Source organism: Schistocerca gregaria, chromosome 1 (assembly GCF_023897955.1).
Source record: "Schistocerca gregaria isolate iqSchGreg1 chromosome 1, iqSchGreg1.2, whole genome shotgun sequence".
NCBI lineage: Eukaryota > Metazoa > Arthropoda > Insecta > Orthoptera > Acrididae > Schistocerca > Schistocerca gregaria.
Window position 1 is genome coordinate 302,368,015 of NC_064920.1, and position 18,562 is coordinate 302,386,576.

The following is an 18,562-nucleotide window of genomic DNA, read 5'->3' on the forward strand; positions in this document are numbered from 1 at the left end:
GGGTCAGTTTCATTTACATTAATAGTTTTGATTGTTTCTTGTTTAATATAATCAAAAATGGGTTTTGTATTATTCTTGAAGTGTTGTAGTTTTTGAACGGTGGAACATGAACTTTGTTTTCTTAATTACAGTGTGGAGGATTTGACAGTAGTGCTGATAATTGAGTTTCAGATCTTCATTACTGCTTCTTCTTTGAAATATGTCGAGTTCTCTCTTCTACCACAAGGTACTTAACTTGCAGGAGTTATCCACCCTTTATCCTTGCTTCGGTTCAATTTTGATCATATTCATTTTAACAGTAAACATCGCTTGAAGTGGCACAGGAATTGGTTTAAGAACAAGTAAACTTTTCCATGTATTCTCTAATTTATAAATTTCTCCCTAGCATCCATCCCATAATTTCTTTCTAAATACAGTGATTGTTTACGATTCTGGTATACAGTACTTTTTTTCTATTATCTGTACCTAACTGGTCTTCTTCTCTTGCAGAATCTGAACCAGAGCGATTGTTGAAGGATGAAAACAATGAGTTAGTGAGGAAAGAAGAGCAGCAGCAGCAAAAGCAGGAACAGCAGCAGCAAAAGCAGGAACAGCAGCAGCAACATATACAACAGATTCAGTTGCAAAATACATCTGTCGGTGCTGTTTTGCAGCTATCATCAAAGCATAACCAGACACGAAAATGTGTTTCAGAAAAGATAGGGGAACATCATCTTCACCATCCAAAAGACAACACAGAATTCCAGTCAAAAGAAGTACACCAAAATGATCAACTGATTGGCTTTGGTCATCTTTCACAGCAGGATAAGGCATGTTCATTGACAGAAGAAAAACAATTACAAAATGTAGAAAAAGAGGAAGTGCTATTGAATGAAGCAATGCAGAAATCGAGGTTATCAAACGAATTACAAGAGCACCAAAGAATCTGTCTCAATTTGAGTGGTGGAAATGATAAATTAAAGTATTGTAGTAGTGGCAAGGATTTAAAACTGAACCTTCCAGAAGATCAGTTACTTCAGCTTCAGAAAACTGTTTCACAGAACTGTTATCCACCAAAATGTGATTTTCTTCTCAAAGCAAGTCAGCTGTACAAGGAAAATGAACCACAACAACCATTGATCAAAGTCCAACAAGACTCAGTATCAGATCATTTCTGCCAAGAAAAGGATTGCAAGGCATGCAATCAAAGAACAATTCATATTAAGGAAATGGAACAACAGGTATTGGAACAGCAAATACCAGAAGATAAAGGTCACCAGTCATTGGAGTCAGCTAGTAGAACACAATACTGTGAATGTGCCAAGCAGCAGCACGCAGGTCTACAGAGAAAGCTGCAAACAGAACATGAGCACCTAAACAGAGATGTACAGAGAGAGAAATTCTTGACAGCACAAAAACTGAGTTTCGCAGATGTTCAAGGTCAAATCATAACTGATCAAGCAAGACAGCCAGCAGAGGATCAAGGTCAGCAAGATGCACTGAACCAAGGAATGAAGCCTACTGTAAATAAAGAGGAGCCACCAAGAAATAAACAAGATAATAATTTCTTCATAGAACACATAAGAGGTACAGAGCAGCAGACACGCACTATGGAACAAAGGAAGCACCTTACAATGAATAATGGGGGCCACTTGAGCACACACGGTAGTCCCAAATCTATGACCATTAATGAACGGCAGTTCACTAATGATGTAGATTGTCCATTTTCATCTGATAGAGAACAACTATTCCCTATAGAAAACAGATTGCAAATTAATGTCCAAAAGCCTCTGCAGTCAGTTGAAGAAGAAAAACGAGGAGATAAGCGAAAGTCAAGAGAGTATCTATCGTCAATAAATGATGAACTGCATTCTGTCGAAAGAGTTGAAGGAAAAAATACAGTAAATCAAGAGACTACTGTTGGAATGCGCCAGCAGCTTCCTGTTAAATTATGCCACTTGCTTCCTGCTTCACTGCATGCAGCTCTGTCATTTGGGAAAGGCCAGAACCTCTACCAGAATGAAGGAAAACAACAGTCTGCAGAAATTGAACTGCAGCTTTTTCCAGAAATCAAAGAACCTCCTATGGTTAATAGACTCAGATGTGAATGTGGGGAGCAACATATTGTAAAGCAGTTGAGTAAACAACAAGGTCAGGAAAACAATGTAAAAGGACAACAGCTTGTTTCAATAGAAGCCCAACACCGAAATAATTTCCCACATCCTTTTGGTTCTGCGAAATATCTGCAGCAGCCCACTGTTGAGCAAAATCGACAGCTCATTACAGTACATGGGTGGCATCTCACTCATTACCAACTGAGTGGTGAAGCAGTTCAACAATCTGCAATGGAGAAAGAATCCTCTCTTACACAAATAAAAAAACAACAAATTTTGGGAAAAGAGCAGTCACACTGTGCAGAACAAAAAGAGCAATTGATAAAAATAGACCAACCATTTACAGTACACCAACATCACAAGTTAAGGTCTGGTAAAGAGCAGGAAGCGATTGTTAATCAAGGACTGTATACCACAACTTATCAACAGCCTCGGATTGTGTCTGGTCAACAACAATCTTCTGTATCTAATAAACTGCAACCAGGCTTGGGAAACAAAAATCAGAAATTGACAAACAGACAAATAAATCAAGTTGGTTGTGACAAAGAACTGAAGCTGAAAGCAAAAAGAAGAAAACAGTTTGACAAAGAAGAGGGGCTGGTTCCTAACACAGAACAAACAAGGCCGTTTGCTGGAGAGCATATACAGCAAATCACTGTAAAGAAAATGTCAGAACTTGTCTCGAGATATGAACGAGGGCAACCAACACTAAATCAAGGGCAGCAACAGGAAACGCTGAAACAAGGCAAGCATTTACAAAGGGAACAAGGCCAACATCCTACAGGGGAACAACCCCAGCAGTCAGTAATCGAAGAAATCAAGGGGCTAGCTGAAAGTGAGGATTGTCAGCAACCAGCTGTGGAACGAGCAGAAGAGGGGCCAGTGGAAAGATTTGAGCAGTCTTTCACAAAAAAAGCTCTAGGATTGTCAGCAGAGCTTAGCCAAGAAATTCTAATGCAAACATTTCAGGACACCGTAACAAAAGAAGTTAAGTGGCTACCAACAAAACAATATCAGTGTGTAATGACTGGGCAAGAGTGGAAGGTAAAGGGACTTCAAGAACAATCAACTTCAACTTCTCACTGTGTGAGTACAGGTCTCACTTGCTTTGTTATGTAGACTGTTGAGTAAAAATTACGCTGATTTCACATTTTGTTTTAAAGACTATGGTACATAGAAATCATGTTCTATATTACACAGTGTTAGATTACTGAGCTTTGGATCTCTTCACTAAATTTCTCTCCTGTTCCAGTTTGTTACATAGCTTCTTGAATTATTAAAACATTAAACAGTTTATTCACAAGGACGCAAGTGGAGTCGCCAGTATGTCTAAATTTCAGAGTTGCACGTTCATTCTTCATAAGCCGGAAGGAAAAATAATTGTAGAGCATAGTCACTCAGAAATGAGGTTAAGTTAGACCTATCTTATATGAGGAGAAAGGGAGGCAAAGAAGTAATACAAATGTTTGAGGCACTTAAATTGGAATTCTTGAAAAAAGGGTGACATTATTTTTCTGGAACCATCTTGAATAAGTTTAGGTAATTGAAATTTGTAGGAAGATTGTGTGACCTTTATGGTACATCCAATTTACATTTCACATAGGGATCTTAAGGATAGGCAGTGTACTGAGGTATATAGACAAATGCTTTTCCATGCTTTGTATCCAAATGTAGGAGGCTGGAAAATTGATAAAATTGGTACAAAGCAACCTCCATGATCCCTGCTCAGTGGATTGTTGATTGTATTCAAGATCATTGTGACACTGGTGCAATTTTTTTTATAGTTAAATAAGTTAAGTAGATAACTGCATATCAGAGGATGGTGTAAACTTGAACTGATTGGGCTTTAAAACTTGATTTTATTTACTTATCATATGGCATACATTATGAATCACAAGAATAGCTAAATATGGGAGGGTTTGAACTTAAATAGTGGCAACTATTTATTCACAATTGATACAAAAGAGTTACATGTTTGCACCTATTACTGCCCTTAAGAGTAGTCACCTGCATTGTGTAGAACCCGTTGCCAACGATGTGGAAGGCATAGTATACCGTTAGCAGAGCCTGTTTTGTTGATGCTGTGAATGGAGCGGTCTACTGCCTCGTGAATCTCTGGAACAGTTCTGAAGCAAATGCCACTAAGTGCTTCCTTCATCTTCAGAATCAAATCAAAGTTACAAGGACTTAAGTCCAGGGAGTATGGTGGATGGTACAGTACTTCACAGTCCCATCGACCGAACAGAGCAGCCACAGCTTGCGCTGTATGTGCCCAAGCATTGTCATACAAAATGATGGGTGGGTTATGCAGAAAGTGTCGCAGCTTCTTTTGCTCAGCTGGTCACAGTGGTGCTCCAAAAACAAAACAGTAATTCTGCACATTGACAGTCTGCCGCGGAGGAACGTAATGCGTTAGGACAACACCATCACAGTTCTACACGAGAATCACCGTATCTTTAAACCACTCCATTGCCACCATCAACAGAACAGGCTCTGCTAGTGGTATACTACGCCTTCCACATCGCTGGCGGTGGGTTCTACACAACACTGGTGACTACTTTGAAGGACAGTAACAGGTGCAACCATGTAACTTTTTGTATCGGTTGTGAATAAATAGTTGCCACAATTTAAGTTCCAACCCTCGTATATAAAAAGATTACTAAACTACTACATGTCAACATTTCACACAGCTGTTCAAATAAATTTGGGCTTGCAGCCTGTCATCGATCAATACTTTACAAGCCCGAATTTCTTCAGTTATTTCAAAGGTTTTGTGTTCACTAGCTATTGCCCAGTCGTCCCCATAGCCAAACTTTCTGGACTGTGTAGGAGGACTGTCAGATATATATAAATTTGTGGCAACTACTGACCAAGTCGTATGTAATATCTTTGTTGTGGCAAGCTCTTTGTGAGCAGTCTGTGGCCATGCACAAAACAGTACACAACTACACACGTGCACCAAGAATCAAGAATGTATGTGTGCTTCGGAGTAATAAAATAGTGCTTATTACATGTGCTATAGTGTACATCATTCGATCCAGCAATTCTACAACACTAAACCCATAAATTAAACGAGAGAGGAGCAAGGACACATTCCTGTGATAAGATGTTATTGAATACTTTTGGATAGCTAGTGTCTTTTCTTGTAGTTATAGTAAATGTCCTTGGTAACATATTGTCAATTAGTTTTGTTGTCTCGGTGCATGGAGCAAGTGGTAATAACTTATAAAGCAACCCATGCCTGCAAACTTTGTCATATGCTGCTCTTAGATCAACCAAGGCAACTGATGTCTTCTGCTTCATTTGGTATACTGCTTCAGTGATTGTTGATAATTATAAGACTTGGTCAGCACTGCTCCATCCTGGTTGGAGTCCTGCTTGCTCAGCAGGAAAGTTCTGAAAGATCACTGGACTAATCTGATTTTGTAGAAGTCTTTCAAGTAAATTATAAACAGTGTGATAGTTCTTTTGCTGGTTTGAGTATTGCTATGATATTTGATTGCTTCATATTGTATGAGACTGAACCAGATTTCATAATACCAGAGAAAAAATCAGCCAGCTATCTTTCAGCAAATTTCCCACTGCACAGAAGTTTGGGATGGATTTCTGGTTTTAGGGTTTTAAGAACAGCAAAGATTTCGGATGCAGAGGAAGTTCTTGAGAAATGAGATTGTTCATTAGTTTTCTTTTTGAGCAATGCAAGTTTTCACCTGATGTATCAGGTGTCTTATCCCTTCGTGTTGCAGACCGGACAGTATATGTCACCCAGTCCTGTTAGCTGTTATATGAGTGTTCTCCTGTACTTTTATGTTGTTTCCAACCAATTTTCTTAGTAATGACCATGCTTCTCTACTTGATGTTTGAAAATTGAGTGACTCAGCGGTCTCTGTCCACCTGCTACATCTGACTGTATTTAGGCTATGAAATGGATTATCCATTATTTCAAGATCACTACTGTTTAGAAGTTCATCATACTGTTTCTTGTTAGCATTCCAGTCTGGAATATATTAATCACAGTAGCCACTCGGGTTTTCCTTGTTCGTTACAGTTATCGTAGATCTTGCATGCCTCTCATAGTTATTTGCTTTTAGGGGAATCTATCCAGCACATTTGTTAAAATTTTTATAAATGCATCCCACTTTACTTTTCTTAAGTCCCATCTAGGTCATGGTGAGCATGATATGAGTGGGATACTTGTCCCAGTTTTAGTCAAGATTGGATGATGTTGGTTGTATGGGAAGTTTTTTTACTACAAACTGGGAACATTGGAGAAGTAATTATTCTCTTTAGTTATTACAAACATAGATTAGAATTATACTCCTATCTCCATGCAGCTGATAAAATGTTTCTTTATCCTTCGTATCAAACACCAGATATAAATTCTTGTCTTCTGCCCAACTTATAAGAACTTTACCATTCCATTTCATAATTTTCCTTACTCTTCCATTGAGTATGACAATAGTTAAAATCTCTGAGATATATGGCAAGGCAATACTGGGATATATGGGGGAGGCCAAGAGATAGCTGGAGGTTTCTGCATCTTAATTATTATTAGTTCTCCAGTTTTTACTGTAATTTTATGGATGTCATTGAGATCAGATACAGGGCATACGGTAGATTTGCATTCATGATTGCCAGTCATACGTATGTTGCCACTCCATAAACATGATGTTACATTGGTCCTAGTAAGTCAAAGCCAGGAATTTTTCCTCTCTTGATTTATATGATCTTCATTTTCAAGATGGTATCAGTTTCCTGAACAGCGACAGTGCCGATGTTATATTTTGATAAAATCTACTGGAAGACTTGACGCTGATTTACTCATGCCTTCCATATTGATTTGATAGATCTTGAAAACAGGTCCAAGGTTTATAGCTCGATGATCCTGAAAAGAACTTCGTGAGGTGTCTTGTGACAAATTCATTTCAGCCTGGAGAACTTTGAGATTATCTAGCTGTCTCTGTTTCTCGACTTTAGATATTTGTCTTGAAATGACTGTTGTTTAGCACCACTCAGAGTACATCTGTGATTTCAGGAATGTCTTCGACATGTATGATGTCCCTGTAAAAACTTATAAAATTTACATACATTTGTGAAATTTTGAGAGCTTGTAGAAAAAGTTTTACAGATGTATGTAAATTATAAAATAATAATGAAAATTAAAGTGTTTGTAGTCAACCAGGAGTAGAATTTGATGAGTCAGAATATAAGATAATTGAAAGATTATCTAGAAGGGTACTGAGATGTCTCATGGTAAACTGAAGGATTGTTGTCAGGAGAGAAAGAGAATTCAGTGCATTAATGAAGAAACTGTACATGGTCTTAAAATAGGTGTAGATTTCTGGATAACAGAGGATATCAGGAACATGGAAGTTTTTCTTAGTGGTAATCACATATTCAGAGGGATCATGGGTGATAGTGTATTAATTTTAGTGGATGCATCATATGTATGCCAACATATTTACTTTGATAATGTCGATTGGGTACATTTCAGCACTTACAGAGGTGGAAAGTTAGGTTTAGTAGACACTTAGAGGTTTTGAAGTGGGGAATGAAGTGACATTAGAGTTGAAATACTGTTAGCTAGTGGGAACCTGTTGGAAAGAAGGGTAGAAGTGTAATTATTGGGGGAGTGCATTGGGAATGAAGAGTAGTCTCACGAGGCTGGAATAAACTTCTAACAAACAGACTGACCTGGGATGGATGTTTTTTTTGCGAAAGCCTTGTGGTGTATGGCAGAAAATGGGTGCAATGAAGGGGAAAAGTAATGATAAATCTATAGTAGGTGAAGTATGTTCAGGGAGCACAAAGCTGACAAAGAAAAGAAAACAAACTAATACTTTGTGCTGGACTGGGAGTCAAATGTGGGGCCTTTGACATTCATGGTAAGTTATCTATCAACTGAGTTCTCCAAGCACAAACTCACAATCGACCCTCACAGCCAGTACCTCATCTCCTACCTTCCAAACTTCATAGTTGTTCCTCAGTATACCTCTTGGAATTACCAGTCCTGGAAGAAAGGATATGGAGGAGGTACTCCTAGCCACAGCTATGGGATTGTTTTTAGAATGGATTTTCACTCTGTAAGACAGTGTGGGATGATTTCAAAGGTCCAACAGATTAAAACTGTGTGCCAGACTGGGGTTCGAAGCTTAGACCTTTGCCTTTCTCTGGCAAGTACTCTACTGACTGCTCTCACAGGAGTGCTAGTTGCTCAAAGTATTCAGGAAAACTTCTGTGAAGTTTGGAACATAAGGTGTAAGGGACTGGAAAAGTAAAGCCGTGAGGGCGGGTGACTAATGTACGAGGTTATGCCTATTTAGCAGGGCTCCGACCTGCTGCAAAATTAAGTCTGGTACCTCTTTTGTCAACTGAGGCAACAACCAGAGAGAAAGCATATCAATATGGGTTATACCTGTAATTATTCTGTCTTGGAGAGGCATGCGAAAGTGAAATTTGAGAACACAAGTCTGTCTGTGGAACCATCCACCTCCATCTGTACTTAATAATCAATGCATAAGTGTCTGTTTTAGTTTATCAGCTAGTTTTAGCACCTGCGACATTTGAATTCTGTAAGCCACTTAATTCTTAACAGATGGCTGTCATTTTGTTTTACTTCTTGCTTACGCATCCTGTCTCCTAGAATTGCTTTGCCCATCTAACAGTGTTGTTACGGTGCGGTACCACTAAAACGTGGTAAGAAAATGTCTTTGAACTACAGTTGGGATGTTTTTTTTTGCATATTCTGATGCATTACACATTTTCTGTTGCAGCTGTCAGTGATGAACAACAGTGGCAATTTTCCATTACTGTAGTCACAGCAATACTTTCTTTTTGTCCTGTTCATTCTGTATCACCCTGCACAGTCATGACCTGGAAAATTCATAGTACACTGAGATTGCAGCCTTTGCATTCAGTTGATGAATGTTTTTAAACTGATTTCCAGGACGGAAATTATGAATAGATAGCACATAAATCAAACCAGATAATGCTGTTAAAGTATGACTCCTGAAATATTTCTTAATGTTAAATACTTACCGCTTTAAGGAAAAGTACTAAATACCAAGGTCAGAATTGCACTTCAGCAGGTGGTAGGGTACAGGTGCATAGGGTTGAGTGGGAGTTGTTGGATGGGCTGCGCGCAGGAGGAGAGAGACGGGAGGCAGAAAGAGGAGGGGTTGGGGTCAGTAGCTAGTGGCTCGGATCAAAGCAGCAGGTTTTCTGGCTAAGAATGCTGCAGGGTGGGGTTACAAATTCACAGCCATGACATAACATGCACAGGTACCAGGACTGGTTAGAGAGGGAGCGACAGGACCGAGGAAGTGGAAACTTTTGGGTGGTGGGTGTGGGGAGACTTCGGTTAACAGATATTCAAGACAGGAGGGTTACTGTAGTGAAGTATGTGTTGCAAGGATAACTTTCATCTGCATAGTTCAGAAAAGCTGGTGCAGGAGGGAAGAATCTGAAAGGACTCGGTTGTAAAGCAGCCGCTGAAATTGAGCATGTTGTGCTCAGCTGTATGTTGTGCCACTGGGTGGCCAATTTTGCTCTTGGCCATAGTTTGCAGCATAAAAAGCTGTGCAGTGATTTCAGCAGAGTTGGTCTATGATATGGCTGCTTTCACAGGTGGCCCTATCTCTGATGGTTTAGGGTAATCCTGTGACAGGACTGGCGTAGGAACTGCTGGGTGGTTGGATTGGACAGGTTGTGCAGCTGCGTCTTCCACATGGATATGATTTCTTTGCAAGAAATTGGGATCGGATGTGGCATAGGGGTGGAGGAGGAAGTTGTGTATGAGGGTTGATTGAAAAGCAATGCCTCCACCTTCATAACTATTCAACAGTTGGCAGCATTGGTATGTGGCAGGTACTGGCTTGTTCCATAGGCTCTTCTCTACAGCTCCAGTTGGCGGGAAGCCTTAGCATTGAACGGTTGTGTTGCTACAGTGTGAAGTATGGAACCTTGCACAGATGGTTGGTCAATGCGGCTTAAGCAACGTGCTGTCACTGAATCTTGGCAGCAGAAGGTGTCACCCCAAAGGAGATTCGTTAGAGAATGAAAGCAGTTTATGGTGAATGTGTTGATGCGAATACTGTGCGTCGTTGGGCGAGTAAGTTTAAAGGTGTTGAGGCAGGAACATCTGATCTGCGTGACACACAAAGAGTTGGATGTCCTGTGACAGCAACCACCGTGTTTCACTAGCAAAATGTTGACAGATTGATTCAGGACGATCATCGTATCACTCAGAGAGAAATTACAAGCACAGTCAGCATTTCAGAACAACACGTGCGTCACATTATTGCTTTTCTTGGCTATCGAAGGATCTGTGCACGATGTGTACCCCAGATGCTGCCCCCTGAAACGAAAATGCAGAGACTTGAAATTTGCCAGGAACTCCTCTCACATTACGAGAATGAAGGTGATGCCTTTCTCCATTCAATTGTGACAGGAGACGAAATCTGGATACACCATTACAATCCAGAGATGACATGTCAGTCTATGGAATATCGATTCAAAGGCTCACCCCAGAAGAAGAAATTCAAGGCGCAGCCTCAGCTGGAAAAATCGTGGCCACAGTGATCTGGGATCCTTGTTTATTTCCTTGATCGTGGAACAACAATAGATTCAGAGAGTTACATCACAACGTTGAGAACTCTGAAACGACAGCCAACAAAGGTCTGAAATGAAAAGAGAAAAGGTTTTCTACAGCATGACAATGCCAAAACACACATTTCACATGCCACCACAGCAGAACTTCAGAGACTGAATCTCACCACTGTACAGCATCCTCCTTACAGTTCAGATTTAACACCATCTGACTTCCATCTGTTCCTGATAATGAAAATCAATCTGCGGGGACATCATTATGCTTCTGATGAAGATGTTGAGAGAACTGTGATACTGTGGCCAGCCAGTTTTAAACTGTATGTCTGACCATTTTTGAACCATATGAACCGTTCATAGCACTGTGTACGACTTAAGCACTCATCACCGTAGGCTTCTTGCATCATTTGGTGTGTCTCTGTGAAGTTTTTCTTGAGATTCACGCAAAATTTAATGCAGACGCATTGTTCCTCTAACTCTACGATCTCAAAGTTGCAAACTATATGACACATGTTCTATACAATACAGCAAGGAACAGTGACTAACACATGTTCAAAAATAAAACTTCCAGCAGTTACACATCAAACTCAGGCATATGTAGGGATGCAAACAGCATTTCACTCCAATACACCATTTGTGAAAAATTACAATTGTTCCAGAATTTTCTGAACAGACCTGGTATATATATCAATTGGGATCAAGGCATTCGTGAATCAAATTATGTATCTTTCCAAATACTAACTTGAAAATTTGATGTACTGAGACTGAAATAAAGCTGCCAGTATTGTCCGTACTGCTAAATAATAATTTTGGAATAAACTCAGTTTTACTTCATTTAAAAAAATGAAAGTTAATTTGAAAAACAGTGTACATAAATCAAACATACACAACAAAATGTGTGATAAATGAAAACTTTTTTCATCACTACTAACAACAGAAAACAAAACTTGATATCCAAAAAGTATCTGAGTATACTTTTCACTAATTTGTCTCTAAAAGAGTTATTATGAATAAAAAGAAGAGCGTCAACATTGTCCTGGTGTAAAAGCTGACCATCTTGCGATCGAAATGAAACTGGCAGAACTGAAAGTTATTTCAGAAGCAGAGCTAGATGCTTGTAGATACGGAATAGAAAAAAACTACTTACATCACTGTAACTTTTTTTTATTTTTCAATGTAGTGTCCTTGTAGATTAATGCACTTAGTCCAACGATGTTCCAATTTCTTAATCGCATCTCAAAAATGAGTTTCCTCCTGGCCCACAAAATAGTTGTCAACTCTGGCTATCAATTCTTCATTTGGAGTGAACCTTCGTCCACCAAGAAAAATTTTCAGTTTTGGGAGGAGATGGAAGTGTGACAGAGCCGTATCAGGTGGATAAGGTGGGTGTGTCAACAGTTGATACCTCAGTTCGGGTAATTTTGCAATGATGACCGCACATGTGTCGGGGTGCGCATAGTCTTTTCTCTGCACCCATCTTGCAGATAATTTTTTTCGTTTCTAATTCTTCAGTTAAAATTCGATATACCCTTTCAAATGACATCTGACAAGCGTGAGCAATTTCACGATCTTTCAATCAGCAGTCCTTCATGACCATTTTGTGCCCTTTTTCAATGATTTCTAGAGTAGTGACACATCTTGGCCGACCACTGCGCAGGTGTCCACTTGGGAACAGTTGAATATGAAGGAGCAGACTCACCCACTTTATTCTGGAAATCAGCACGAATGTCCTTTGCTTTCATACCTTTCCTTACAAAGCACTTAATCACTGCTCGAATCTCGTCTGGCTGCTTTAATCCTGGGGTCACCTGAGCCACTCCCAGTGTGGTTTCAGGTTTTATCATTCCACCCTTGACAACATATTTCTGCTGGAGATGGAGATATAGGAGTCCTCCTTATTCCAGAACCATTAGGTTTGTGTGTTTTTTTGACCTCAAAACAGCATGTGACACTACTCGGAGGCACAACATCTTTTGCCAAGTTCATGAATGGGGCTACATAGATGCCTGCCACTACTTATCCAATCATCTTTCGAGGGCTGGCATTTACAATATCACATTTGTGATGCCTTGTCTGACTGCTATGTTCAAGAGAATGGGGTCCCTCAAGGCAGTGTCCTCAGTGTCACATTGTTTGCCATCGCTATCAATGGTATTTCCTTTGCAGTCAGGAGCCCTATCAAATGCACTTTGTTTGTGGATGACTTTGCAAGCTTCTACGCTTCCTCTGATCTTATAGCGATGACGAGGTAGCCATAGCTGACCATTAGGAGACTAGAAACCGGGGCCAGGACAACTGGTTTTCAGTGGTCATCCAAAAAGACTACATGTGTCAATTTTAACTGAGTTCATCAAAGTTTGGTCACAATTGGGGGGGAGGGGGGGGGGGGACAGTATTTTATGTTTTCAAGAAACTGTGTGCTTTTTGGGTTTATTATTTGACTTTAAATTAACTTGGCTCTCACACTTGAAAGACCTAGGAACAAAGCGCTTCCAGTCATTGAATATTTTGAAATGCCCATGCAAGCTTGTGCCAACAGCAAAATGTGTCAAAGGCTTTAGGAAGACTATGCAATGCTTCATAACATCAAATAGCCTCCGATGAGCGAAAAGTCACAACTGTTTACATTTGATTCGTTTTAGCAGTTACAAGCGGGTTCATGCAGTTGTGCAGTTGAGTCGCGTTTGAACAATAGATTCACCCACTTCTGGCTACGGGAATGTGGCTGTTGGCTGAGCAAGTAGTCACAGCAAGCAGCTAGATGCTACCGGGAAAAGGGGTCGCCAAATTAATATTCTTGAGGGAAAAATGCTTGTTTCACAAAGCACTTATCATCCAACACACTTTGGTGTATCGATTATTCATGTTATTTTGAAACGCATCCCTGTTGTTTTTTTGAACACATTTTGATTTCTGAATTAATCATAAGTTGATTTTTGAATGCGTGCATAGTGTACGTGATGTCTCTGTCAGGAGAATCCTCATCGCATCTAGAAATAAACTTTTCGCAGACAAAAGGGGACTGGGCTATACGAGCTGAGTGGAGTAAAGCCGAACGGATGAATGCCAATCGTGGTTGATTGGGTTTGCGAATGATCAGCGTTGTTATAATTACTAGCGAAATCCATAGATTCAGGCTACCAAAATAGAAATTAACGACTAACAGGAATAACAGGTGAGAAAGATTATGTATTATCTTCTTGATGTATCCCAGAAAATGAAATTTTTACAGAAGTTTTTGGCCAGATTGCTACACTAGTAAGGACCAGTTGTACAGTCCCCACCTAGTAGCCGCTTAAGTTCTATTCTGGAAGTAACACGGAAAACGTGTTGTATGAACACGTAACAACGCCTAACCGGAGAATAATCGTGGGATAACTAAACCTGTAATTCTGGCTGGGTTAGTGAAGGTAATCAGCAAACAAATTATGACAATGGCAGGATTAGCTACAGAATTGGTGATGACAAGATTGTTTGTTAGAATGAGGAAGGAGAAGAAATGGGGACATCACATAAATTATGGAAGAATAGGACGATTCCAAATTTATATAAAAATTTCGTAATGCTACTTTTCAATCTCATGCTTGAGAAACTGGTGCATGTGAATCAAATGTGAAACTGTTTCTTAATATAAAGCTTTTTGCTTGTAGTAGGCCTAATAGGCATTTGATATTGGTACTTGGTGAATTATATTCTGCTGTCTTATAAAAATGACCATTTGTGCCAAAACATTCTTGTTTCTTTGGTGTGGGTTACAAAATTGCTGCAATATTAGAAAGGTCTATTTTGTTTTATCTAGCAGACAGTCACAAAATAGACGTAATAAAATCGAGAAACTACACCACTCTTGGGTATTATTTGTATCAACAGCTTTTTCAGTATTTCGATTATTCGTGTAGCAAAATGTTTGACGAACTTTGATGTGATAATAGATCCTTTCGCGGAAAGGAATGCACGCCATGTAAAGCTGTAGCAATAGTAGAGAGAAAAAAAAGGCTAGGAGCTAAGAATTGAAGAAATGTGTACTTTCTTGCTTGTCTCTTGTCTTTATTGGTTTTATATACCCTATATTTAATTTTATGTCACACAAAACAGCAAGTTATTAGCTAATAGGCAATAAAGAGTGCATATTTTCTGAAGAGGTCCATCTACTATTAATTGTGAGTTTTTTTTCTTTTTTTTATAAAGAGGGGCAGGCTGTCAAACCAGCCGAATAGGAGCATGAGAGGCACCACAGGACATTTCAATTTCCACTGTCTTGAATATAGATTGAGGGCATCAATTACAAAATATACATGATAGAAGAATGCTGTCTGAGGAGGCGTGACACTGCACTTTGGCACACTTAAGACAAAAACAACATGTCTTTCATTTCCTCGAACAGATACGTTTTATGTTTCAGACTTTTCAGGAAGATGTGCTCTTCAAGATGAACATATTTTTGAAAATTCGTTTTTTGACCTGGTTAGCAAATATCGTAGATCCAGGGCTGATGCGCAGAGCAGTCTGAATTAATAGTGACCTATGTTTACATTTAGTGGTTTTGCTGTTTGTCCTTCGTTTACTCTCACGTCAAATGAAAACAAAATGGATACCTTTGGCCGGGCGCTATCAAGTGAATTAAAACACATTCACATAATTACGGAAGGCAAAAATATGTTATTAGTTTCAGACTTTATTTTATTTCCACTTTCTGACAGTCAAGCATTAATCGCCTTGCAGAACAATGAAGTTATTTTTGTCTGTTGGCTAAGGAAGTTTGACTTTTATTAACCTTTTTGGCAGAGGCAGTCAATGTATTTGAAACGAAATGTTTAATTCCACAGTACTGGTTAGTTTCAACTGTTGGCTGCGTTTCAAGTGCACGTTTTCATCTTATAGCACGTATGGCATTATGACGTAATAAAGAACCAAACATGATATAATACAGCACTGGTGTTACAAGAAAATTTACATCCCAAAAACCACACTGAAAAGCTTAATATCAGGTCGAGGTCTACTTCACTGCGAATCTGGATATACTAATGTGCACTTTAAGTATGCATTTTAAATGTGCACGTTTTAGCATGGTTCATGAAATTCCTATGCCCTTGGAGTATCCTCTGATGTCTTATATGACATAATGTATGATCGTTCAATGTTTTACACGTATGTACATGCGGGCTTCCTACGTCATGGTAGCTGCGGAAGCGCGGTGTTGCCTGTTATATGCGCTCTCTGGCAACTGCTGTAACGAACATATTTCTAACAGGTCGCAGGAAAATATTGCGAATGGTGGTTTGAAAAGAGCTACTTTCAAAGTAAATATCCTTTTACGTAAGCTGAACTATGTGCAAGAATGTTCCATGAATTTCTTAAATTACAGAGCGTTTGACTCTCATTTAAAAACCAACTCTTTTATGACGACTCATTTAGAAGAATTTCAAACCCTGAAGATCAGACATTTCTCATTATTAAAAATTTTACTGGCACATTTGTGTGATATACCTTAAAGTGTAACAAGCGCAAAAAAGATCAACATTATATGCAAAAGCTTAGCTTCTCTTGTAGCTTATTAACCTTAAAGACCAATATTATATGTGAACGCTTTTCTTTTCTTGTAGCAACACTATTTATATTAATTTAAAGTATTAACTTCCCCTGTATGTGTGTTCGTGCTTCTTAACAGTGACGTTGCTGTTGGCTGATTACATCACGTGTCCTATGCTCTGAATATCCGCTGTCATCGGCTGGTGAGATCATGTGACATGAGCTATAACTGGCTTACAAAAGCGCTTCGCAATCTCGTTTTCAATGATGCGGAAAGTACTATGCGGTGTTTGGTGGAATTCCAGTGTATGCTTTCGTAACACGAAAATACGCAGCGTACATGTTGCTGCAAATCAAAGATATTTCCAAAATGTGTCTTTTTCCCTGAGTTTTGTTTTCTTAAGTGCCGGGAAATTTAACGCCTGTGTATAAACCCATAACCATTCAAAGGATTGATAAGTTTTGCAGGGAAAATATGCTGTCACTTAACACGGAAAAAGTGTGTTTTCACCCAGGAGAAAGTGTATTTTTAACCGGGAAAAAGCCGGGAATTTTGTTTCCTCGTCCGCATATACACCCTGTAGAAAAACATGGGGAGTTGACAGTTGCCTCCTCCTGTAGTTTTATAGGGCATTTGTTCAATCACATTTACATTATGTCAACATGGTCAGTTGATCAGCCCGTCCTTAGGTGCTGTGCACAGTGAGGGCATTCGGATATCGACTGGAGCATTTTGGACCAACTTGGTTCAGAGTGTGGGCAGAGGCCAATGAACCACCACTCTGTATTCAGAAGGTATCTTTTTGGCTCAACAGGTGCAGACAATTTCAGCATCACCTCCATCATTGACATTTAGTTTAGTAGTCCAACCCACCTATGAACGGCTGTTCCAGAATAAGCACCATGTGTGCAAGTCATATGGGATACATGCTATAGACTGTCTCAAAAATCTGGATCTATCGGGCATCAAAATACACAGCCAGGGATGGAATGCATTGTTTCCTTGGTGTCTTGAGAGGTGCAAAGTGATTTTAAGCTTGACACAGTGCAAGAAAACTTGTATACTCCGGATTGTGTTTTTACAACGTTGTTTTCACCCATTTTAATTACCTATCACAGTTTCATTGTTGTTTACACAGAAGAATCCCAGCAAGAGAATGTCCTCGGTTGTTCTGTTGTTTCCCCTGATAGGGTTCTTAAAGTCCATCTTCCAGAACAGTTTACAAATTACAATGCGGAATTTTATGGCATTTTGATGGCACTGGAAAGGGTTCACAGATATTACCGTATAAGATTTATTGTTTGTTCAGACTCGCTTAATTCACTACAAGCACTTCACAACATGTATCCAGTAGACCAGCTGATTCAGCTCATCCATGACTCCTTACAGCGGCTCCAACACCGTGGCAAGGCGGTGTTCGTTTGCTGGGTGCCTGGCCTCATCAGGACGTAGGGCTAAAACATGGCCGACGAAGACGCCAAGGAAGCATGTTAGGAGGGTGTCGTCCATCAATGTCCCATCCTACTGCACACCATCAGCTCATTTTCTGACAGATGCATCATGCACCGGTGGAAGACTGAATGTTCACAGGTGGTTGAAAACAAACTGTGGTCACTCAAATCGACCACAAAGGTATGGCGGACTTCATGTCAGCCTCACCACTGGAAGGAGGTTGTGCCTACCAGACTGCACATCAGACATACCCCTTTAACACATGGTTCCTCCTCTGGGTGAGGATCCACCGCTCTGTGAAGTTTGTGGCGTGCCACTTTCAGCTCAGTGTATTATGGCAATGATATTAGGGCAGCCCTCAGTCTTGATGGGGATCTGCCCACCATTCTCATAGATACATTCCAGTGTTACAAGGGTGGTGAAATTGCCTGCGTAAAGGATTTATTCTGAAAGCTCATGAGTTTTCTTTCTCTTTTGTGTGTTAATGTCAATGACTCAACATTTCTACTATTCGGTGAGTGCTCTCCTTTACTCCTAAATTGTTTACGTTCTGCCAGAACTTTCATATTTATGTGTACTGTAAGTTTTACATTCTTCACAGTAATGTTAGGTGATGATTAAGATGTGGCAATAAACAATAAAAATGATAATATTCATCATGCTCAGCATGTGGTTGAACTCTTTTAAACTATTATCAGATGTTTTGTATGATCAAGTGGCTTGTATTGTTTGGTATATATGTAAGTACATGTGCTTTTGCATATACTGCCACTCTTAGTAATGTTACTGCTCATATCTCGTGTGTCATATATCTGGATAGTAGTTCTTAATTTTTCTTTCTTTTTATTACTATTTGATGTGTTAGATACCAATTTCTGCCTTT

At 39.5% G+C, this 18,562-nt stretch overlaps 1 protein-coding gene across 5 annotated transcripts in view; it reads left to right on the top strand.

Moving 5' to 3' along the window:
* The window catches only part of LOC126342225 (involucrin-like), a 257,264-nt gene that overhangs the window by 126,203 nt on the left and 112,499 nt on the right, over positions 1-18,562 (top strand). For all 5 annotated transcript variants that reach the window (XM_050001838.1, XM_050001836.1, XM_050001839.1 and 2 more), the window contains one exon: positions 490-3,179. In XM_050001838.1, coding sequence (XP_049857795.1) covers positions 490-3,179 — 2,690 coding nt within the window. The remainder of the gene's footprint in view (positions 1-489; positions 3,180-18,562) is intronic.